This window comes from Malaclemys terrapin, chromosome 4 (genome assembly GCF_027887155.1).
Source record: "Malaclemys terrapin pileata isolate rMalTer1 chromosome 4, rMalTer1.hap1, whole genome shotgun sequence".
NCBI lineage: Eukaryota > Metazoa > Chordata > Testudines > Emydidae > Malaclemys > Malaclemys terrapin.
Genome location: NC_071508.1, coordinates 39,637,626 through 39,662,253, shown reverse-complemented (window position 1 = coordinate 39,662,253; position 24,628 = coordinate 39,637,626). Strand labels below are relative to the sequence as shown.

At 47.3% G+C, this 24,628-nt stretch overlaps 1 protein-coding gene across 5 annotated transcripts in view; it reads left to right on the top strand.

Moving 5' to 3' along the window:
• RASSF7 (Ras association domain family member 7) overlaps positions 1-24,628 on the top strand; it is a 128,392-nt gene that overhangs the window by 85,697 nt on the left and 18,067 nt on the right. For 4 of the 5 annotated variants that reach the window (XM_054025714.1, XM_054025717.1, XM_054025716.1 and 1 more), the window contains one exon: positions 24,369-24,523. In XM_054025714.1, the coding sequence (XP_053881689.1) occupies positions 24,421-24,523 (103 nt within the window). In that variant the 5' untranslated portion in view covers positions 24,369-24,420. Of the gene's footprint in view, positions 1-12,936; positions 12,990-24,368; positions 24,524-24,628 lie in introns of those variants that run through there. The other variant, XM_054025713.1, reaches the window with a different exon arrangement.

Below are 24,628 nucleotides of genomic sequence, written 5' to 3'. Positions count from 1 at the left end.
CACTGCCAGGCACTGGTCTCTGGCAGAATGATAGCAGCAGCTATTCTCCCGCATCAAGCTCACCTCTCAGCAGTTTGGAATGCTCCTCGTGTAGGAGGCTGAACCAAAGTTCACCCGGTGCGCTGGCTTTTGAGTGACCTGCCCGGTCTATGGAGGATGATTTATATTGCTCTGGCACCCAAAGACTCTCGTTGAGGCACTTTGGTCCTGGGTGCTGTAAGGACACATTGGAATGTAGAGACCTCACCCTGCAGAACTTACAGTCCGTCAGGTTTAGATACTGTAACTAGCCAAGAAAAAACACTTTGTTTTCTGTATTTTTAAAATGAGGAGAATGAGGAGATGGCTAGTTGGTTTTCTGGTGGATATAGGACGGTCAAGTCCCTTTCTAAGCAAAAGAAAGTCATGTCGGAAAGCCAACACATTCCAAACATTATCTCTGCCTGGTGTAGACACAGTTTGACATGTTGTTAAGGGTGTTAATCTTACTGTTTTCCATCCTAGGTTGGAAAATATGTTCTTAAACATACCTGTTGCTGAACAAGGCCTCTGGAGGTGTGTCTCCACTGCAGTTAGACACCCGGGACTGGCCTTTATCAACTGACTTGGACTAAGGAACTGTTAAGTTGTGGTGTAGACATTAGGGCTCTGGCTGCAGCCTGAGCTCTGAGACCCCATGAGGTAGGAGGGTCCCACAACTCTTTAGCCTGAGCCCCCACTAGCCCGAGTCAGCTGACACGGGCCAGAACGGGTGTCTAATTGCAGTGTGGACATATCCTAGCTGTCTCTGAATTTCACTTTGTGCCTTGTTCAAAACTGACAGTGTAGCCTCCTCTTCCTTCTCCCTGGTACTAAAAGATGTCTTTAAGCCAGGATATACCGAGGCTTGGTTTGGGGGAATTTTTTGAGGGGGGAAGCAGAAGTTTGTGGTGGAAGGAAACGGGTTTGGCACCTTTCAATATAAACAATAGAAACAACTCCATGATTCTCCCCTGGGAGCAAACTTAGAACAGGTCTACACAACACAATTACTTCGGTATAACTACGTCGCTCAGGGGTGTGAAAAACCCACACTACTGAGCGACGTAGTTATACCGACCTAAGCGCCAGTGTAGAAGACAGCGCTATGTTGGCAGGAGAGCTTCTCCTGCTGACATAGCTACCACCTCTCGCGGCGGTGGATTAACTACTGTCGGCATAGAGCGTCTTCATTAATGTGCTACAGAGGCGCAGCTGCATTGTAGCAACTGCACTGATGTAGTGTTTTAAGTGTAGACCTCATATTAGTCAAAATTTTCAAAGGCCAAATGTTGCCTGCTCAGAGCACATACTCCTATTAAAAAGAAACAGTCCACCGAATAACTTCTCTCTTCTCTCGAGTGTAAAATTCTGATGTTGCCTAACCAAACATTATCTTTCCTCCACTGTGCTGAACACAAGCTGCGTTTTGTAAGACTGCCTTGCAGTGCTGGTCTGCTGATCAATATGGGCTCTTTATAAAGAAGCATGGAAGTATGTTAGTTTCGGGGAATAAAATACCCACAGAACTACAGAGGTGATGTTCAGAGCTGCCTTGGCCATTTAGACGATCAATTCCTATTAAAATCTCAGCCTGCATTGCTTCTGCAAAAATACGAAAAACAGGTGATGCTCAGGGCTTCTCACTGTCACTTCTGCCTTGTGTGCTCCAGACATTACTCTGTAACATGGAGTTAATGCCCATTTTGAGGTTCTCAGATGAAAGAGCTTATTATACAAGTGCAGGGAGTTGCTGTTGATCACAGGGCTTGTCTAAACGCAGAGATTTCACTGTCTGACTCATCAGTTTGAGTTGGTTACTTAACTAAGTGCAGCCTCCTTGTGATTGAATGAACTAAAATGTTATTGGTCACTCTGATTGAACAGTGTCTGCACAAGGGGTTTGCACCGATTTTAACTAAATTGATTAAAAGAACAATTTATGTCAAGTAGTCGTGTGTGTGTGTGTGTGTGTGCGCAAAAAGAACAGGAGTACTTGTGGCACCTTAGAGACTAACAAATTTATTAGAGCATAAGCTTATGCTCTAATAAATTTGTTAGTCTCTAAGGTGCCACAAGTACTCCTGTTCTTTTTGCAGATACAGACTAACACGGCTGCTACTCTGAAACCTGTGTGTGTGTGTGTGTGTGTGTGTGTGGACCAAGCCTGTGCAAGATGTGCACTGAGGCAGCAGCCATAGAGGGGGATGTTGGCAGTCCAGTGGCCTGCCTGTAGATTGGGGCGTGAATTCCATTGCCTAATGAGCACCCCAATAAAAGGCTGATTTATCCACAAGCTTTTCTGTGAGTTGAGTACAAAGCTGCCTGCCTTGGCTGATCTAGCTATTATTTCAGATTCCGCGAGGACACCAAACCATTGCTAATGCCCAGAGGCATCTCTAATTGGATGTTTCATTTATAAATGCGGCTCTTGTCTGTGTGGGAAGCCTGGGCAGGGATGCTTCGTTACTATATGACATGGGGCGTAGGAGTGGAAGGAACCCTCCTCCATGTCATCTAGTGTAGTTGCCTTCTGTTGCAGGTCACCCCATCATGTAGGACACCAGCACAACTTGTGTATGTAACTAATGACCCTGGCAGTTGGAGATTGCTGGAGAGCCAATAAACACTTGTTAATTTTTATAGTGTCTTGTTCTAACTTTGGAAACCAGCGTCTTTTTGAAGTGAAGGACAGATAGATGTTTTAGTTTCACAGTTACTGTTTTTAAAGGCCATTATGACCATATAGTCTGACCACCTTTAGAACACCAGCCATAGAATTTCATTCAGTAATTTCCACATCAAGCCTAATTATGGCTTGACTAGAGCATCTCTCTAGAACAGGGGAGGGCAAACGACGGTCTGCAGGCTGGATCCGGCCTGTCGGGGCTTTCAGTCTGGCCTTCGGGATTGCCAGCCCCCTGGTGCAGCGGGGCTAAGGCAGGCTCCCTGCCTGCCCTTGTCCCGTGCTGCTCCCAGAAGCGGCTGGAACCACATCCCTGCGGCCCCTGGGGGAGGTGTGGAGCAGAGGGCTCCTTGCACTGCCCTCACCTGCAGGCACCGCCCCCCACAGCTCCCTGAGGCCAATGGGAGCCTTGGGGGTGGTACCCTCAGGCGAGGGCAGTGCATGGCGGAGCCATCTGCCCCACCCCACCCCACTCCCAGGAGCCACTGCTGGATATGCTGGCCACTTCCGGGAGCAGCAAGGGCCAGGGCAGGTAGGGCGTGCCGCTGCCACCCCGGAGCTGCTCAAGGTAAGCGGTGCCGGGCTGGAGCCTGCACCCTGAACCCCTCCTGCACCCCTCACCGCAATCCCCTGCTCTGAGCCCCCTGCCACACCCCTCCTGCATCACAACCCCCTGCCCTGAGCCCCCTTCTGCACTCTGCACCACCTCCCACACCCCAACCCCCTGCCCTACATTCATGGCCCTGCATACAATTTCCCCACCCAGATGTGGCCCTTGTGCTAAAAAGTTTGCCCACCCCTGCTCTAGAAAGTCATCCAATCACCTAGTGATGGAACAGATTACCAAGGGATGTGGTAAATTCTCCAGTGATGGTTGGACTGTTTTAAAACTTTACATCTAATGGAAGCCTGCATCAGGAGTCTTCCAGCATCTTATGCTAGTTTATGCTTAATTTTTTCCCCTTGTGCGTGGTTGAAACCAAAACTCCATCATACGGTAAAATCACATGACTAGCAGGGTGAAGTGATTTAAAATGAGTTGATTTAAATCACTTGATAGAGAGAGCTAGATCTCTATCATGTTGAAGCTTTATTTAAAACAAAACAAAACAAAAACTAGACACAATCAACTCAGGATTAAATAAGGACTGGGAATGGCTGAGCCATTACAAACATTGAATCTATCTCCCCTTGTAAGTATTCTCACACTTCTTATCAAACTGTCTGTACTGGGCTATCTTGATTATCACTTCAAAAGTTTTTTTTCTCTTACTTAATTGGCCTCTCAGAGTTGGTAAGACAACTCCCACCTGTTTATGCTCTCTGTATGTGTGTATATATATCTCCTCAATATATGTTCCATTCTATATGCATCCAAAGAAGTGGGCTGTAGTCCACGAAAGCTTATGCTCTAATAAATTTGTTAGTCTCTAAGGTGCCACAAGTACTCCTGTTCTTAAAACAAAAACAAAAAAACCCAACATGCAAATTTGTGCTTTTGCTACTTTAAATTAAAATTTATAATTAACTAAATTATAACAACATTTTTAATGCCATTGCTGCTAATTCATCTTCTTTGAATTTTACCCTAAAACCCTTGAAAATTAAGCCCCTGACTCTGCAAACACCTAGAGCAGGTACGTAATTCATAGTCAAATGAACTGTGACATTGGAGTGAGTGGGACTACTCATGCTTAAAGTTAGGCATGTTGCATAATTGTTTGTGGCATCTGGGGCTAACACTGTATTTTTCCTTCTTTTAATGGCATAAAATCTTTTAACTTAAAATTGTTTTAAAAAGTGCTTCAGTGTTAACAATTAAAAGCTATTTAGACTTTCAATATGTTAACGATGTTATTGAGCGCACACTGTACATAACAGACCAAAAATTTCAAAAATTAAGAGCTTAAAATTAGGCTTCTATCCTCATACCTAGATGGTTCAAAGTGGGATTTTCCAAAGCAGTTAAGTTACTTAGGAGCACACTGACTTCAAACTGCAAACCTTGATGGAGAACTGTAGTCTTGTTGGAGCAGTTCTGCTTTTTTGACTTGTGGAAGTTCATTATATATAGAAAGGTGATAGAGGCTGAAAATAGAGCATGGGCTATTTGCTTATTGATTTGTGCGTTTGGGTTTGTGGTGTTAATAAGGCCCTGGACTTTTCTTTATCAGTGAAGATGAGCATTTGAAGTTTGAAACTTTAGTACAAGTTCAGATTTTATATAGAGCTTTTTTCCCTGCTGTCAATTAGGAAACTAATTAAAGAAGCCAGTATAAAACCGCCACATAAGCAATCTAAGACTCTAAAATGGGAAGAAAGAACTACTGTATTAACTTTGTAAATAATCTGATTCAAATTTTAAAAATTAACTTTTAAAAATCTTGTTTTATTAAATAAAAATTATGGATTTGTATCCACCCTGTTGGCTAGCGATAGAAACGCTGCCTTGCCCACCACTATGCCCTGATGCCTGGCCCACACAAGGAAAATATTACAAAAAATTCCAAATGTTGCTGACACCAGTTTGGCTTCACCAACTTTAGCAAAGTTGGGAGCCCTAATGTGAATGGGCCCCTGGTGTTTTCAGACTCTTGTCTGTTAGACCCACTTTGAGTAGAGTTAGATGACACCATGACAGAACATCGGAGCTCTGTTTACACTAAGGCCATGTCTACACCACTGCTTATGTCGGCAAAACTTGTGTCGCTCAGAGGTTTGGGGGGAAAACACCGTCCAGAGGACATAAGTTATGCCTGCATAAGCAGTAGTATGCACAGCGCTATGTCAGCAGGAGAGCTCTCTCCCGTTGGCACAGAACGGCTACATGAGCGATCTTACAGCGGCGCAGCTGCATCGCTACAGTTGCGAGCTTACAGTGGCACTAGTGTAGACATGGCCTAACACTGTTGCTGCTGCCACTAGTAAAGCTGCACCAGTGGTGATTTCTGCATCCAACTTGTAGAGAAGGCCAAAGTGGCCACAGCAGCATGCTCTGAGGGTATGTCTTTGCTGCAGTTAACTCAGGTGAGTGGCACCTAGGTTGCCTAGTATAGGCGTGAGCAGCCACACTGAAAAACCACCCTCAAGTTTTATAGATGTCATGCCCACTCGTGTCTTGCTAGCACTTCTGGAGGCACGTTCTATAGTTTTTTTTATGCTGCAGTAGGCTGAGTGCTCTGATTCTTTCCCATTTAATTATGGGAGTACTTTGGCCTTCCTGGGCCCAGGGGGTAAATTCTAAAGACCCATGTAGCCATTAACTGGGAGTGAAGAGCAAAGCAGAGGTGGGGGAGGGTGAATTTATCTTTCTGGGAAGGCAATTGAGTAATCCCAATTATTTCTCTGGTGATGCTTCTTTTAAAAAAGGATGTGTGTAATGAGTGAGTGTCTGGGAGGATTAACTGCAAAGAAAGCAGTATAGCTGGGCAAGATAAAGAGGTTTGCTTTGTCTGTGATCTAGTAGCTTTAGAAAGCTAGGTCTATTTGAACTGGTTTGATGTTTCCCAGCAACTGGTAATACCTGTTACTTGGGATGTGGGGGGTGGGCTTTTATCTGTGAGACTGTGTGTGTGTGCGCGCGCGCGCGCACCCACACACCCCTTCTGGTTATGGAAATGCTCCTCTCTCTAACAAAGTGCTGAGGTTAGCTCAGGAACATGACATACAGGCAGGGAACCTGGCACAGCTCTTCCTGACTTTTGGGAATCTTTCCAGTTAAAGCTCATTTGAGATAAGCCCCTTACATGTTTGTGAAAGGATTACTGGATCTTTGTAGCCCAGTTGTTCCACTGTTGGGTTACTAGGGTGGAAGAGAGAAATGGGAGTGGAGGCGTTCTCTGGCCTGTGCTCTGTGGGAGGTCAGAGTTTCCCAAATGCTAGGTCTCAACAAGGTTCTAGCTGGGTGGCCAGGGCCGGCTCCAGGCACCAGCACAGCAAGCAGGTGCTTGGGGCAGCCAACACAAAGGGGTGGCACGCCCGGGTCTTCGGCAGCAATTCGGTGGCGGGGTCCCTCTTGGAGGGAAGGACCTGCCGCCAAGTTGCCGCCGAATGAAGTATGCGGCAGTGGTAGAGCTGCCGCCGATCGCGGCTGTTTTTTTTTTTCTTCTTCCCACCGCTTGGGGTGGCAAAAACACTGCAGCCAGCCCTGTCCAGGGCCAGATTAACTCATCACCGAGCCCTGGCCTAAACCAACATACACTTCACCCAACCACAGGAGAGCGAGCGAGCTCCCACCCCACGCTTCCCACTCAGTGGTGGCTCTGATCCCAGGGGCTGAGGCAGCCAGGCCAAAGCCAAATGGGACTGCGACCCCATGTGCCAGGTCACAACGCCAAGAGAAGGGAGCCAGGCCCAGCCCTGCGGGATGAGTGTAGGGCTCGCTCACTCTCCAAAAACTCCCCCCTGCACTGAGTGTCAATGAGGATTGTGGTGGAGGGTGCAAATCTGAAATGGTGATTTGCAAAAAAGGACACAATGCAGTTGGTGAGCCACCTTAATAAAAAGTTTGGGACACCCCCCCCCCCCCCCCCAGACTAGATGATCCTAGTGGTTCCATCTGGCCTTAAAATCTGCGTCTGCAAGTTGTCCGTTGTGATTCTTTACTGGCTCATTTTACAGGGAGGATGATAGGAAGAGGGGGGGGGGGGGGAAGGTAATGTTTTTTTTTACAGTTGCATTCACTTGACACATTTTCTTCACCTCCTCCTATATCAGGATATTCTCTGAATTTTACCAAAGGAGTGGGAGGTGTGTGGGTGGGTGGCAGGGTGAGGGGGTGTCGTTTAGTGGGGTATTTTCAAAGTGCATTAACAGGGTTTCGAAAAGTGCAGACGGATGCAGAGTAATTAAAAGGGAGGGGACTGTGGAGTCAGGAGAGCAGAGACAACATTGTCCCAGAGATCAGTGTGGCAACTTCCATGGTTCCTTGTTGAACAGAAATTGTTTGTATTGCCACAGCACCTTGGCATCTCCTGGATTAGGACCCAATTTTGTTACCTGCTGTACAAACACAAGACAACAAGCTCGTCCCTGCCCCAAAGAGCTTACAATTGAAGTTGTCCTCCACATTACCATGTTTGGTGACCTAAAGGATAGAGGGAGTTTTTTTTTCTAAAATAAGAGTTCCCTTTTAAAAGTATCCCTTTAAAAGGATTTGCATACTGGGAATCACTTTCAAATAACATGCGAAAACTGAAATTCATCCTTCTGACACCTCACAGGTGTCACACTCATCGCTAATGGCCAGCGCTGTCTTCCGGTGAGAGTTGCCTCCTTTCTCTTACCTGATTCTGAATTTGACACTTGAGGCAACAAATGATCCAGTGCTTTGGGTGCTAGCCTGGGACTCGGACACTTAGGTTGAATTCTCTTCTCTGCCATAGCGGCCTTGTGTGGTCTTGAGCAAGTCACTTAGCTTCTCTGTTCCTCAGTTCCCCATCTGTAAAATGGGGATAATAGCACTGTCTTACCTGCCAGGGGTGTTTGTGGAAAGAGGGTGAGACATTCAGATACTATGGTAAGGGGTCAGGGCCATATAAATACCTTTTAGATAGATGACAAAGTGGTGTCATAAAAATAAGGTTAGGACTTCATTGGTCAAGGCAGAAGGAGAAACTGGGCTGACTGGGGGATAAAGCTGTTAATTTTAACACACTCACACACTCTTCTGAATAAAGTTCTTCCCAAGTCATCTGCCCAGCTAAATAGCTGGATCCACCCAAAGCCCAGGTGCTTTGGTGAGTGAGTTTGTTTTCTGATGCATGCCTGTTTTGATGCATCAGCCCATCAATTCCTTCCCATCCCTCCTGGGATGCACAATAAAGAGGTATGTCCAATTACACCAGGCGGGGTGGGGGAAAGAAAGAGGCTCCCAATGAATGCCTGAGCTATGGGTATTATGGGGGGATGGACCTCTTTGTGTTCACAAAACAAAACGTTTGCATGGAAATAGCCTGCCTAACCTCTTGAGAATAGCTCCCCCCATGTGCCTCCACCACCATGGAACAAATGCCAGAAGTGTTTCCCTGAAAGGCCACATGAAGGCTCTGAGCTGCTTTGTATTATAAAAGAGGTGTGACTGTGGGGGCTGCTAAGATCTGGGAGGGCTTTGCAGATGGGAGATACTGGCATTTGATTTCCTGCAGAGTCTGGTGGTATAAATTCTGCTAAAACCTCTGTCAAACTTCTCCCAGTGCACCTTGCAAAACAGCTCAGATTGGAATTCCCTGAAAGGGGATACTAGTGAAGTACCAGTGACTCTTCCCATGCCTTCCAGACAATGTTCTGAACAGGGCTAAGGGCTCAGCAGGCCTGGAGGGGTGATTGCTTCTCCCCGCCTCTCCCCCCCCCAAAACAAGTAAGACAAACACCAGCTATTTGTGTAGCTCTGTAAAGCACTGTGGTGCTTCACAGATATTTGAGGAAGTGGGGAGACGTACCCTGAAGACCTTGGTCTAAGGACCCAGCCCTGCAGTGAGCTCTCTGCAAGCAGATTCCTGCATCAGCTCAGAGCCCCAGTGATTTTTAGTGGTACAGCCACAGTGGTGCAGCTGTGCTGCTGCAGCTCCCTAGTGTAGACACTTCGTACATTGACAGAAGGTTTTTTTTCCATTGATGTAGTTAATCCACTTCTCCAAGAGGCAGTAGCTAGGTTGATGGAAGAATTCTTCCATCAACCTAGCTGCGTCTACACCGGGGACTAGGTTGACCTAATGATGGGACTCAAGGCGTGAAATTTTTCATAGCTCTGAGCGACGTAGCTAGGAAAATCTGATGTTTCCATGTCGAGCAGGTTGGTCTCTTGTTTGTTGCTGTACTGTGGAAATGTCTTTTGCACTCTCTCCTTCCCTTAATCTCTGATGTTTGGGAGTCCACAGTGGTAGGTCCACTGCCTGTTGGTGCTGCTGCTTATAGCTTTCTAAAGCAGCAATGGGAAATTGACTCAATTCTTGTCCGTTTCAGTGCTGCCTACAGGATTCTGAATAGCATCCCTGAAAATTGAGGGAATTCTGATCTGGATTTTACAGCTTGGTGCAAAGCTATGAATACCAGCAGAGGTATTGGAACTGCATTTGGAAGGTCACCTTCACAAGCCTAGAAACTTAATATAGTATCTTATAATGAGAGTTTAAAATTTGATGTTGACAGTACTTATTTGGGAGAGATTGCTATATGACTTGAGTGCTGGATTTTCTTCAACTCCTGTTACCTGGGAACATTTAAGAACTTCCACTGGATAATAGACAGCTGGAGGCCACAAGTTTAAAAAAAAAAAAAAAAAAAAAAGTATCTACAGCTGAGGCAGAACTAAAATCAAATGTTACTTCTGAAGTGCATGATAGAAGTGAAGAATATTACACTTGCACCTACTTCCCCTTACATACTGATTGTAATTAATATAAAAAAAATAGCCCATTTTCCTCAGAAAATGTAGCCCAGGAGGCGTTCCAAGATTTGCCTCTTCCAAAGTTTACTGCACAAACATCTATAACTATCAAGTAGGTTGTTTCTTTCAGTGCTACTCCATTGTGGTTCCTGTAACCTTGGATTTCACTGTAATGCTGAATTCATTTTGTCTTTGGCATTAGCCAACATTCACTTTGAAGATCAAATGCTTTCAGTGCAAAATACAATTCACCATTTTAGACCCAGATAACTCGTAGCTGAGTTTTAAAAGAGCTGGCCAAGAAGCTCTCTGGTCAATTCTGTTGATTATCAGTAGCTCTTGGGACACTGGGGAAGTTCCAGAGGACTGGAATGAAGCTAATGTTGTGTCAATATTTTAAAAGGGTAAACAGGATGACACAGGTAATTATAGACCTATCAGCCTCATTTTGATCCTAGACAAAATAATGTAATGGCTGATATAGGAGCTGATTAATTAAGAATTAAAGGAGGGTAGTTAATGCCAGTCAATGAAATTTATGGAAAATAGATCCTGTCGAAATAGCTTGATATTTCTTTTAACAAGATTAAAATTTTGATTGGTAATAGAATTGATGTAATATACTTAAACATCTGTAAGGCATTTCACTTGGCACCACATGACATTTTGATTAAGAAACTAGAATGATACAAAATTAACATGGCATTCATTAAATGGATTAAAAACTGGCTAACTGACAGGACTCAAAACGTAATTTGTAAATGGGTAGTCATCTCTGAATGGGTACGTTTCTAGTGGGGACCCACAGGGATTGATTCTTGGCTCTCTGCCATTAACATCTATATTAATGACCTGGAAGAAAACATAAAATCATCACTGATCGTTTGCAGATGACACACAGACTGGAAGAGTGGTAAATAATGAAGAGGATGGGTCACAGAGAGAGCAATCCAGATTGCTTCATGATCTGGGTGCACACAAACCATATCAGTTTGAGAGGCAGGTAGACGGGCAGAACCCTAGTACCCAGGACGAGGCTTTCTTTTTACACCTAGACCATCAGTGAAGGGCCTTGAGGAGAGAGGTGCTTTGGTCAGGGCAGGAGGAAGGGAAAGTGTTTGTGTTAGGTGCTAGATGTTGGCTAGGTTGAGGAGAGGGGAGTCATGGAGGAGACAGGAGAAGAAGGAGAGAGCCTGAGCTTGGGATTGGGAGGTGAGGGATGAATTTTAGAAAGGCCTTTAGAGGGAGAAGCAACAAAAAGAACCAGAGCGCGTTTGGGGGCGAGCCGAGGAGGAGGCAAAGGCAACCCCAGCATTAGGAGGCTGAGCAAGGAGTGGCTTTCAAACTTTTTTCCTGGGGACCCAGTTGAAGAAAGTTGTTGATGCCCGCGACCCAATGGAGCTGGGGATGAGGCGTTTAGGGTGTGGGAGGGGCTCAGGGCTGGGCCAGAGGGTTGGGGCGTGGGGGTGAGGACTGCAGGGTAGGGCCGGAATGAGGGGTTCAGGGTGTAGGAGGGGGCTCTGGGCTGTGGAAGGGTGTTGGGGTGCAGGAGGGGGTCAGGGCTCTGGGCTGGGAGGTGCGGGCTCTGGGGTGGGGCTGGGATGAGGGGCTTGGGGTGCAGGAAGGGCTGAGGGGTTTGGGGAGGCTCAGGGCTGGGGCACGGGGTTGAGGCGCAGACTTACCTCTGGCAGCTCCTGGTCAGCTGCGCAGCCTGCCTGCCCTGGCACTGCAGACTGCACTGCGCCTGAAGCGGCCAGTAGCACATCCGGCTCCTAGGCAAAGGCACGCAAGTGGCTCCACACGTCTCTTGCCCACAGGCACACCCCCTCCCCCAGCTCTGGCCAATGGGAGTGTGGAGCTGGTGGGGCAGGGGCAGCGCGCGGAGCCCCATGGCCCCCTGTCTAGAAGCCAGACCTGCTGCTGGCAGCTTCCAGGGCACAACATGGTGTCGGAGCAGGTAGCTGGGCAGCACCACCGATGGGACTTTTAACCCGACCAGAGCGACCCAGTGCCTGACGTGCCACGACCCAGAACTTGGTCGCAACCCGCACTTTGAAAAATGCTGTTTTAGAAGAGACGGCAACAGGGATGGGGAAGAGGGTGTTGGAGGAACGATGAGTTTAGTTTTTGCCATTTTAGTACAAGGAAGTGACGGGATCTCCATGAGGATCTGCCCTCAGCTTGGGCAGAGGGCAGGGATGGGCAGGTGGGTTTGAGCCTTTGGTGCACAAGTGGTACAAAACCAGGGCAGTGGATGAGGTCACCTGAGGGCGATTGTAGAGAGCACCAATGGAGAAGAGAATCAGGAAGAGAACGGAGAGGGCTTCAAGGAGATGTCAGTGGCTGGTGTAGAAGGCAGAAGAGATGAGGTATTTGTTTTTTTCAAACAACACAATCCCGAAAGGTTTAACTTCTGTCATTAGGGAGACACAGGGGGAGGTCGGTTTGGTCTATTCCCTGTCCATGCTGCCTGCTGGTATTGCTTCCTCACAGAAATATGCCAGGGCAGAGAATCACTGGGCAGGAATGACTTACCTGGGGTGGGGGAGGGAGTCTTATGTTAGCCATAAACAGAAGAGAATTGTTAGTCGCTCTGCTTTGTGATTAGCTCTAGTTCAGCTGGTTTTCTTTTTTATTTCTCCTTCCCCCCCCCCCCCCACCCCCGCTTGTGCCCTGGGAGGGAGACTGCTGGAGGAATGTGGGTTAATGATTGCCAGAGGCAGTCAGCTGGGTAGGGCTATAGCAAATGGCAATAGGGCTAGACAATTTTTTCTGACATGCACAAAGTAAACTTTGCTACCAGGGCATGAAAACAGCTGTGTGTGTCTGGAAGTAGATTGGTATACACAACGCTGTGCCGTCCAGTGTGCTTCCTTGTCGCCTATCGGAGAACAGCAAGTGAGTCTGATTTTTATGCGTTTTTCGATAGCTATTTCTTCCCTGCAAAACAGCGTTACCTGTCAGACTGTAAAATCCTGGTGGAGACAAGGCACAGGTAGTTTGTAACGCAGTGTAGTTAGAGGGGGTCAGCTCCAGATGCATAGTATAGGGCTGACCTTGCCTAGCCACATCAAGGTACATACTGTCGGTGCCTTGACTCAACCTAGATTATACAGTCAGATAGGCACTACCATGTAACAAGGAACCAGTTTTTGCCGTGAAGACCAAATGTATGAGCTAATCTCCTTCCTCCACTTGACAGCGAGAGGGTGTGTAACAACCAGATGGTCTATTCAGTTGTTAAATGCTTTCCAAGAAATTCTGATGCCTCGAACCTGACATTGCTACAGAACAATCCGTTTAGAAAATGTGACATGCAGGCACGGGAAGGATTACAAATGGGTTAAAGGAACACTGTCCACTTGAAATATAGTCAATTTAAAAAATGAGTGAAATGTAGCTTGAGGTATTACACCTGCCCCAAATCCCTATGCCTTTTTGAAGGGAAGAGGGGTTAATGTCATATTTATTTAAATGTTTTTCTCTTCTCCGTCACTGACTCAGACTTGCACCAACAGTAAACTGTGAAATGGGCTATTTGATGTATTGCCAAGTGTAGAAGATTCAAGGAAGTATTTTTTTCCTTTAATCTTTCAATTGTAGTTTTGTGTGTTATATCAATAGTAGGATAAAAAATATCAATGTGGCGTAAATTGACGCTGGCCCTTTAAGACAGCAGACCTCCTTGGGGTGGAGGGACTAAGCCAGTCTCTCTACCAGAGTAATGACATAAACTCATAATTTTGTGGACCTTGCTCTCCGTTGCCTTCTGAAGCGATACCAGTAGGCTGATAACGAGGTACTTAGGCACAGTGCAAGCAACGTTGTGGGTTTGGAGAGAGCCCGTCACCACCATCCATCCGAGAAATAATACAATGGGATAGAAGTCCTAAAAGAAGACCCAGACTATATTTGCAGTCTAGCTGATGATATTGTCTTATATGTGAGGGAAATCTACAGTCGCTGAGGTTTCTGTGGGGCAAATATTGATCCTTCTCCTTCTCCTTCCAAGTCCTGTTCCTCCCACGGAGCTGAGAACTTTAATATTTAGCTTGGGGTTCTCTGGCTGGTGTGTCTTCTCTTACCCTGTTCCATATCTACCCTCATCTTCCCTCTCCTATCGGCTTACTCTTGCTCTGCCCCCGTTCTCTCATCACCTGTACTCTTCCTCTCTCCTAATCGTTTGACTCCTACACTGCCAGGTCTGTTTACTTGGCATCCCTGCCACTCCACTTCCTCCTCTGCCTGAGTCATGCAGAATGGGGCTGGGTGGGGGAAAGCCTGGCATGGGCTGATGGCGCCTTGGGCGGTATTGACAAGTAGTGGCTTTGGTAGCGAGCCCAGGTGGGGATCCAACTCTGAGGGTATGTGTGTGGTGACGTCATTGCAGGGATGATTGGTACAGGTGGATCCGGAGTCACCCATGAGTCAGTGTCTTCTGAAAAACGTTCTTGGGCTCTGCTCTCAATGTGACTAAACCGCTCTGACGAAAGGGTTTTGTGGTGGGCTTGGAAGCAGACTGTACCAGCTGGCGTAGCGTGGCTCTTCCTGTGCTCTGGTTACGCTTGTGCATGTGGACGTCTGACTTGGGCAGTGCCTTAGAGGATCTGCAGCTTGGATGCAATTATGGAAGACGCTCTGGGCTGCAGCTGGGGCACGTGACTCTTTTAGAGCTTTGTTCCTGCAAAGCTGGCTGTGAAGGAAAGGGGACGAACAAGGAGGATACAAGCACAGACTTAGCGCTGCATCCGGACTAACAGGGATGTCTCCTTTATTCTAACAAAGCACGAAGGGGGAAGCAAGAAATGAGAAAAGTGCTTCTGGCCCAAAGACTGACTCCAGCTACTATTACAATCTCAGAAACCTATGAGAATGGGGTGAAGTAACCAGAGCCAGTCAGCATAGGGGATTGGTAAATAAAAACTAGCATAAATCTTATTCTCTTGCAGACTTTCCCAGCAGCGGAAATACATATTTATTGTTCTTGTGCCACTGGATTGTTACTAGGGAGAATGGTCCGGCATGGACCTAGTTTCTTGATAATGAGGATGGGAAACGGTACAAACTGAAACAAGTCCTTAGTTGCTGTGAGTCTGACTTTCCTTGGAGTGACTGGCTGAATGCTGTGCTCTGCATTAAGGTTTGAGGCAATGGCTCAGCACTGGGGCTGGAATCGTGTCCGAGGGGTTGCTCTCAGATGCCATAGCCTAAGTGTTGACTGTAAAATCTCCTGAGCAGCGTGACTCAGTAGCTGTGCTTGGGTCATGAGTTTCCATAGGTCCTGCTGAATGAGCTGTGACACGAGTGTATTGACTCTCCTCGCATGGGGAAGAAGGCAGCTGTGATACTAACCGCTCCCCGAGAAACGTTGTGCTTGCCCAGTTCAAAAAATACTGCCCAGTCTTTATCTCTGTGCCTACCAGCTCAAAAATACAGTGCAGTGGCTGTACACAGACCATCTCCGGAGAGAGGAAGCCAATGGGAATTGAAGGTGGTGAGCAACAGGTCCTTGGCCCCCTTCAGAAGGTACTTGGCACCTTTGGGATTGGGCCTTATAGGAGAAAATACATAGTGGAGAGTAGCATTGACACAGCCAAATTTGCAGGAAACGGGAGTGATGCACATAAGCTGTGGTGTTCTCCCAAATAAGGGCCAGATCCAAAGGCCATTGAAATAAGTGAAAAGGGCTTCCACCAATTGCAGTGAACTTTGATTAAGGCCCTAAGTGTTAGGAAAATAGCTTGTCACTATTGGGTGTCTTATGAGTATTGCCTAGCAGTAAGCTTTTCTTTTTTCAATACTTCTGGCCATCTACAGCATCATATTTATCTGCAACTTGCCTCCTCTTAGACACGGTGTGTTTATTTCCATATGAAACTGTTGGCTTTGAGCATCCATTGCCTAATTTAGGACCATGGTCCCATAGAAACCTGTGGAGAAAAACTGGCGAAATCCTTAGAATCTGAAGAGCCCTACCATGCTCCAAAGGGTTCCTTTCTGTAATGCGTTTTGCTCTACAGGCATACTTGTGAGGAATGCAAATAAGGAACCTTCTGATAGATCTGAGAATTATGGATCTTAATAAACATGGCTACATGGTTTTCACTAGCTAATGGAAATAATATGCTGCGACTTGCTGGTTAAAAATGCTCCCTCACATGCATACATACTTGGTCTTTTAGGCTTGCATTGTAATAACTTGCATTTCTTTATCAGAGGGGTAGCCGCGTTAGTCTGAATCTGTAAAAAGCAACAGAGGGTCCTGTGGCACCTTTGAGACTAACAGAAGTATTGGGAGCATAAGCTTTCGTGGGTAAGAACCTCACTTCTTCAGATGCAACTGAAGAAGTGAGGTTCTTACCCACGAAAACTTATGCTCCCAATACTTCTGTTAGTCTCTAAGGTGCCACAGGACCCTCTGTTGCTTTTTGCATTTCTTTAGCATCATCAAGAGAGCCACCAATCTGGGGAAGCCTGCAGAACCATTTTTTTCTGACTTCCTATTTTACAGTGATGCAATAAATGGCAAAAACTGACTTTGGGGAGGGTTGGTATGATGATTCTTCCACAGAAACTCATTTGACCTAAAAATTGTGGGGGTGGAAGGAATCCTCTCTGAAGCAGTGGCAGTCCAGCGGATAGGGCACTGTACTGGGATTTGGGAGACTGGATTCTATTCCCTGCTCTGCCACTGATTTGCTCTATCACCCTGACCAAGTCACTTCCCCTCTCTGTGCCTCTATTTCCTCTCGCACTGGACAATGTCTTGTCTATTTAGACTGTAAGCTCTTTGGAGCAGGGACTCTCCTTTACTAGTGTATATACAGCACCTAGCACATTAGGACCTTGATCTTAGTTGGGGCTACTAGGCACTGCAGGAATGCAACAAATTATCATCCTAGGTATGTTGCTTAAATTGGGCTCAGCTGCTTGCTCCGTTGAGGCCTAGTAGTCTATTTGTGTCGGGATTGTTTTTAAGGCTTTTTGCATGGAAGAAGGCCTAGAAATACATTTTTAACCAAAGCTGAGTGTCTGTCACATCTAGTTCCCTCATACAGCCCTCCTCTCATGCACTCGATGGTTGTATGCAGCACGTCTTAATAGAAAGACTGTCCTGTGGACACCTTGCCCTCCTGCTGATTGAATAATAGGCCTGTGGCAACTAAAGCGATGGCTCACGTGGAAAAGCCATGTTAAGAAACTATTTTTAGTTGCCTTTTGTAGAGCTAGAAATGAGAAGGAGCCAGCATCATATGAGCAGCCAGCTCTCCATAGACCCCAGTCTGAGAGCCTCCTGGGTTAAGGCATGAGAGCTCACCACATACATTCTCCAAGGCAACCTAGAGGCCCTTTGAGCAAATCCAGGGAAGACCAGAGCTGACTTTCTAGGGTTTTTGAAAAAGCAAAAGCAGGGTGAGGAAAGCTTTAAGACTCCTCTTTCAGCTCCTGCCTTTGCACATGGTAAAGGGTACAAGCCCAAATATTTAAAATCCTTGGCAGGTCATTTTAAGTCTTAAGATTGTTCCAGGTGCTTGGCTGAGAGGATCCACAATAGCCAATTTATCAAAGATTAGTGAGCGTGACGTATACTGCCTACTAGAAAGAAGGTGAAAAACCACAGAAAGCTAGATAGCTATCAGTCCCCACAGTAGTCTTCATGCTAGCAGATCGTAGTTCTATTGCAGAATGTGCAAAACCAAGACAGAGCTTACCACATAAAGAACCAGTGGTCACACACAAACTAGAGTCCATGAGAGACACATCAAACCCAAGTAGGCCAACTCTAGACCGTGTCTAAGGTGAAACTGAAATGGAGACGCCTCCCACCTCAGACGAAATGAGTGTGTGAAAGAGACCTCACTTAAAATGAGGAAGAGACTGTATGGCGGGGGTAATCAATTATTTTTTGTCCGGGTCCAGATTTCTTGGGCAAGGTATAGTCGAGGTCCAGTGGAGACTGCTACTGCAGGAGAGCAGAAAAGGAGGTGGGAAACTGCTTCACAATGAGCCAGGTCCTACTTCCATTAAAGTCAGCAGCAAAACTCCTATTAACTGGGAGGAGAATCTGGGCCTTGAACATGGATGTGGCAGCTGCTGCCAGAAAATCTGAAATGGGACACATCATATGAAACCTTTCTCCACCACAGCCCCTGTAAAGCCTCCCCTGCCCTATGCAGAGACCTAGAGTACTGACGCATCTGTCGCTCTATTGGTGTGACCAGATGCACGTGTCCTTGGGTGAGAGCTTGAAGAAACCACCCCATTCAGCAAGGCCATTTCTTTGGACTCAGAGCTGGGTTTGGTTTTAGGGAAGATTGTTTCCCCCCTTCCTTTCATGAATGAACCAAGCTCTGCTAATCCCTCCTCTGCACAGGTGGTCAGGAGTCCTCCATCCCTACCTTCACCCAGGGAGTGATGTATTCAAACAAGCTGCTAAGATGACTAGCAGACTGCTGCCTGAAGGCTGTTCCCACCCTCCTCCATATACTAGCAGTGGCCATAACATTGTAAATCAAAGCAGCCATGAAAAGGCCCTCTCTCACATTAATCACCCTGGTTACTTCCCTGACCTTTAAAAGGCATCCCCTGAACTAGGGAGGTGGGGTTCATGAGAGGTGGGGGGAAATGCAGATAATGCAAAGAGCTGCTTTGAACTTATGGGCTGTGTGTGCACTACAGACTCCATCCCGGTGAGTGTCGTACGCTGCTCACACAGTCCCACTCAGCTGGAATTGAAAAGAGATGCCTTGCTGGCTTTGCCAGGATCTAGCATGGTGAGAGTAAAGTCTGCCACTCTTTGCTAAAATCAGTGCTGGACCCTGTCTCTGCCAGGGAGACAACCATTTTCAATGCAGTCAGGGAGCTGTGTTTGGTACCAGTTATCAAACAGGGTAGGACAGGCCTGGAGGAGCCAGCCTTGCAGGAGAAAAAAACAGATTTCCAGCCAGAAATAATTGCCAGAGAAAATTCAGCAGCCACTACCCAGCCAGACACTGGGATGCCATCTTGTTCTGGGTTCTGTGTATGCTGGGCTGGGAAACCGGAACCCCTTTTAAATAGCCTGAACCAATTTCCAGTAGTAACTTGGTCTGTACTCTGGCTGCTGTGGAAGGGGGTTAAATGGAGTTCAGAGACTCTTCTAGGCTAGAGATGAGTCCAAACTATGAAACCCATGTCCAGTCTTGCTAAAAGGTCCTATCTTGATCTGAAAGCAGCAGTTTGTGCCCATCTCTAACTCAGCCCCATCTATGCTGGTCACTCACACCATGATAGAACAGCCGGAATTCATCATCATGGAGTGTTTTCAAACCAGCTGTTTCCAGTCAGCTGTAAATTTTTGGGGAGACAAGGGGGCCTGTAGCAGAACTACTTCACTGTTGTGTATAATGTGACTGTCTCCATGAGTTAGTTCCTCTAGTTGCTTTGGCTAACTTAGTTATGTCTGTTTGGTTCCTAGCCCAATGGGGTATTGATCCTGTGGAACTCTTTGCCAGAGGATGTTGTGAAGGCCAAGACTATAGTAGGGTTAAAGAAAGAACTAGATACGTTCATGGAGGATAGGTCCATCAATGGCTATTAGCCAGGATGGGCAGGGATGGTATCCCTAGCCTCTATTTGCCAGAATCTGGGAATGGGTGACAGGGGATGGATCACTTGATGATTACCTGTTCTGCTCATTCCCTCTAGAACACCTGGCATTGTGACCCAGTATGGCTGTTCTTATGTTCTTCAGTGGGTTCCTAAGGGTTACTGTAATAGAAATTAATAACTTTAAAATGTTCCTTCCTTCCTTCCCTCATCCCATCCTTGCCCAAAACACAAACCAAGTATTTTTCAAAGTGGTGTTTTTGTTTTGTTTTGTTTTAATTCCACGATCACATACTTCAGCCCTTGCTGGCTTGGGAAAGTATTGAAATCCTGTAGGGAAAAGCTATTCCTGGGGTGGTCCTGGCCACCCAACTAGAGCAGAAGGTTGTGGAATCTCCCTCATTCAGCCAGGCTGCCATCACCCTTGGGTAGAGCAGAGAGTTCAGATCATAGGCACCAACTCTGTGGGTGCTCTGGGGCTGAAGCACCCATTGGGGGGGGAAATGGTGGGTGCTGAGCACCCACCGGCAGTTCCCCATCAGCTCCCCCCCAGTGCTTCCCGCCCACTGGCAGACCCCGCCAATCAGCACCTCCCGCCCGCTGCGATCAGAGGAGCAAGGACATGGTGTGCTCCGAGGGAGGGGGCGGAACCTGGCAGGAAGAGGCAGGACGGGGGTGGGACCTTTTGGGAAGAGGTGGAATGGGGCTAGGGCCTGGGGCAGAGCCGGAGTCTAGCACCCCCCCCACCCCCCCAGCACATTGGAAAGTTGGTGCTTGTGGTTCAGATAGACTTTGGCTAAGTCTCCAAACATTCTGTAGTTCATCCATCACTTGAAGATATATATGCAGTGCATTCTCTTAAACACTCATGCTTCTAGTTACACCTGCCTTTTCCCAGTCTTCTGGCAACAGCTGTGAATAGTTAAGATGTCAGAGTTAGTCACCTAGAGATAGTGCACGTGGGTTCCTAGGTGTAGAGAGAGAGGAATTCAAAGCATTTAGCCAGTTGAGTTGAACCTGCCTCCCCCAACTTTCTAGGCATCTCCGAGCATTGTGTTCTCTTCCTGGGTGAAGCTCTATTTCTGGAGTTTGCTTTGGCTGACAGCAGGGAACATACCAAGGTGTGGCATTGTGTCCAGCAGAATGGCTTTCTAGTTAGGATTCCAGTGAGTGAGTAGCAGCTCAAGGTGTCCTCACTCAGGATTCTTTTCATAGTTTTGATGTGAAGCTGATTCAGACCATATGAATGTTGTTTGATACGTGGCTCATGTAATCTTTGTCGACTAGTATCGGGTATCTAGTGTGCTTCCTGCCTTGCTTCACCCAGCAAGAACAAGGGCGAAGTGACCTGACATTTTCATATTTCTAAAGCTAAAAGCACAAGCTGGAAAACACTTCAGATCTTTTAAATACACTATAAATAAACCAAAACAAGGTGCAGACCCATTATGTATTTGTTCTGCAGTACCACTGAGGGGAGCCCGTGTTGAGTAGGCCCTGGTGTACCAGGCACTGTACAAACACAGAACAAAGACAGTCACTGTCTTGAGGAGATTGTAATCTAGATATAAGACAAGTGACAACAGGTGGTGACAGACAGACTGGGAGCACAAGGAAACAATGAGGGAAAAAGCATTTTGGCTGGCCAATGTAGACTGAGCCAAATCATGCCAGCACTAGCTAAAATGTTTGCAATGAACAACTTACTCAACTCTAACCCCTTTATTCGGCTTCCAAATTGCCTGTGAACAGTGAATTTTACTGGTAAGTCTGTTAATTGTTCAGTCACTTTATGGGAACAAATTTAACCTACGGGCGGTTGAAAATAGCAAGTGATGATTTAGGAAGTATGTGGACAAACTGGAAAAAGTCCAGAGGAGAGCAAGAAAAATGACAAAAGGCTTAGAAAACCTGGCCTGTGAGGAAAAGTTAGAAAAAACTGGGCAGGTGTAGTCTTGAGAAAAGAAGACTGAGGTGGGAGACCTGAGAACAGTTTTCCAATATCAAGGGCTGTTATAAAGAGGATGGTGATCAGTTTTTCTCCATGTCCTCTGAAGGTAGGACAAGAAGCAATGGGCTTAATTTGCAGCAAGGGAGATTTAGAAAAACTTTCTAACGACAAGGGTAGTTAAGCTCTGGAATAGATTTCCAAGGGAGGCTGGGGAGTCCCCATCATCGGAAGCTTTTAAAAACAAGTTGGACAAACACCTGTCAGGGATGGTCTATCTCAGGGGTCGGCAACCTTTCAGAAGTGCTGTGCCGCGTCTTCATTTATTCACTCTAATTTAAGGTTTCGCGTGCCGGTGATACATTTTAACGTTTTTAGAAGGTCTCCTTCTATAAGTCTATATTATATAACTAAACTATTGTATGTAAAGTAAACAAGGTTTTCAAAATGTTTAAGAAGCGTACTTTAAAATTAAATGAAAATGCTGATCTTACGCCACCAGCCTGCTCAGCTCGCTGCCAGCCTGGGGTTCTGTTCACCTAGGCCAGCAGAGGGCTGATCAGGGCCTGCGGCCGGGACCCCAGACCTGGGGGGGGGGGGGTGTTTCAGGGGTCAGGGCAGAGGGCTGGGGGAGGGTGTTCTGGGCAGAAGGCTGGTGTGTGGGGTTCAGAGATCAGGGCAGAAGGCTGGGTGTGTGTTGGGGTGTGGGGGGTTCAGGGCAGAGGGCTGGGGGGGTGGGGGGGTGCAAGGCAGAAGGCTGGGGGTGTGTTGGGGTGTGCGGGGTTCAGGGCAGAAGGCTGAGTGTGGGGGGGGTTCAGGGCAGAGGGATGGGGCTGTGGGGGTGCAGGACAGAAGGTTGGGTGTGTATTTGGGGGGGTGCAGGGCAGAAGGCAGGGTGTGTGTTGGGGTGTGGGGGGTTCAGGGCAGAAGGCTGGGGGAATGGGGAGTGCAGGGCAGAAGGCTGGGTGTGTGTTGGGGTGGGGGGGTTCAGGGCAGAGGTGTGGAGGGTGCAGGGCAGAAGGCTGGAGTGCTCAGCTCGTGGGGGTGCTCCCTGCCCTGAGCGGCTCATGGCAGGGGGCTGAAAGGGATATGCCCTGTTCCATCCCCTTCCCCCAGGCTCCATCCCTACCTCTCTCTGCGTCCTACAGAGCTGTGTGCACGCTGCCGCTCTTCCCCCTCCCCCTCGCTAGGGCCATCAGCTGATTGGCCAGGGACAGAGAGGGGGGGGGGGGCCGGAAAGCACCACACTGGGGGAAGAAGAGGGGGACGGGGGGAGCTTGGCTGCCGCAGAACCAAGCTTCTGCCTCCTGCCCCCGCAGGGGAGAGCGGTGGGCGGGGAGGCTGAGTGGGGCTGGGGGCCAAGACCACAGCAGGGAGCTGCGTGCCACTCAAAATCAGCTCGCGTGCCGTAGGTTGCCGACCCCTGGTCTAGGTTAACTTGGCCATGCCACAGCTCAGGGGGCTGGACTTGATAACTTCTCAAGGTCCCTTCAAGCCCTACATATCTGTGATTCTATGTTTTCAAACTCTGTGATTGGTCACCCAAGTTTCATGAAATGGTTTCCGCATTCTGATTGGATGACTCTGTGATCACAAGCTTCCTTTAATCTGTGGGATAGGTGTGAACAAAGCCTTGCCCATTTGAATGTTGGCAAACTATTTATGGCTGCTGTATACACGCGGAGCCTAGTCAGTGCCAAATTATGAACTGTTCAACACAATTTCTGATCTCAGTCCAGCTCTGTCACGCTGGCTGGCAACATGTGGGCATTGCGCCCTACTCATTCCTGTGGTGTCTGAGTGGTCATGAGTTGTTCTAAAACAGGGCACAGAAGTTTAAATGTCATTCTCCCATGGTTAAAATCCCCACATAGATAGAGGTTCAAAGAAGAGGCAGGGGGAAGGCAAAGTAACTGTTAGCGGATACATTAAGTACTTTCTGAAGCTGTCTTGAGTGGAGGATTATGGAGTCATTGTGACTTGCACGTCTTATCCCCATTTATTGTTCAGGGTGGATGGTGGCCTGTGAAACTGGCAAGAGAAAGACTTGTGTCTAGTAGAACTTAAAACCTGAGTGTAGCGTATTCCCTGCTTTGACAGTGGCAGTGCTGCAGCCGCAACCAGCTATGAGCAAGTGATTCCAGCCAGGATTAACCTGTGAGTGTCAGGTGAAAAGTGCAAGTTAGTGATATCTGAATGCTGGAACTGCTCCCTGAGACCTGCCCATGTTACTGGCTTTACAATGGGATGAACAAATTCCTCTTGACCTAGGCCCAATCCTGGACTCGAGACATCTTTTGAGACAAACTAATTTCTGGTGGTCTTTACAAGAAGCCAGGGAACAGGGTGAGGGGCAAAGAACTGAGCCGAGAGGTTTCAAGCAGCTGGTTTTAGGTCCAGTAAAGTGTGGGATACCGCTTGCTGCTGTGGGATGATCGCACAGAGATGTTGGCACTAAAGGCGTGTGTTCCCTCTGCCTTTAAAATGTCTTATATTCTTCTAAAGCTCTTTGAAATCAGCTACATCAAATGGTAGCTGATCTTAGGCTCCTGAAACATGGCTCCATTGGCTAACTCCCATTCTTGTCATTAACAAATTGCCTCTTGGCCGTTTTGACAAATGGGCATTCTGTAGGGGAATCTTGCATGCCTGTTAATTTGATTGTTGTGAAGTGTTTAGGGCCTGGCACATTAGATCAGACAGCACACATAAAATCAAGCACTTGTTTTCTATCCCTACAGGGAAGCCACCTTGCGATGGTCCAGAGAGTCTAATTCCTCTGCAACTTTGGTGATGGAGCTGAAGGTCTGGGTTGATGGTATCCAGCGGGTTGTGTGTGGCGTCTCAGATCAGACCACATGCCAGGAGGTGGTCATAGCATTGGCACGGGCTATTGGTAAGTAATGTATTGAATCCTATGTCTGGTGAAGTTTGGTCAATGACCGACATCAGTTTTTATCGCAATACCTGAGAAAGTGCTTCTATGCATTCTCAAGTCTTT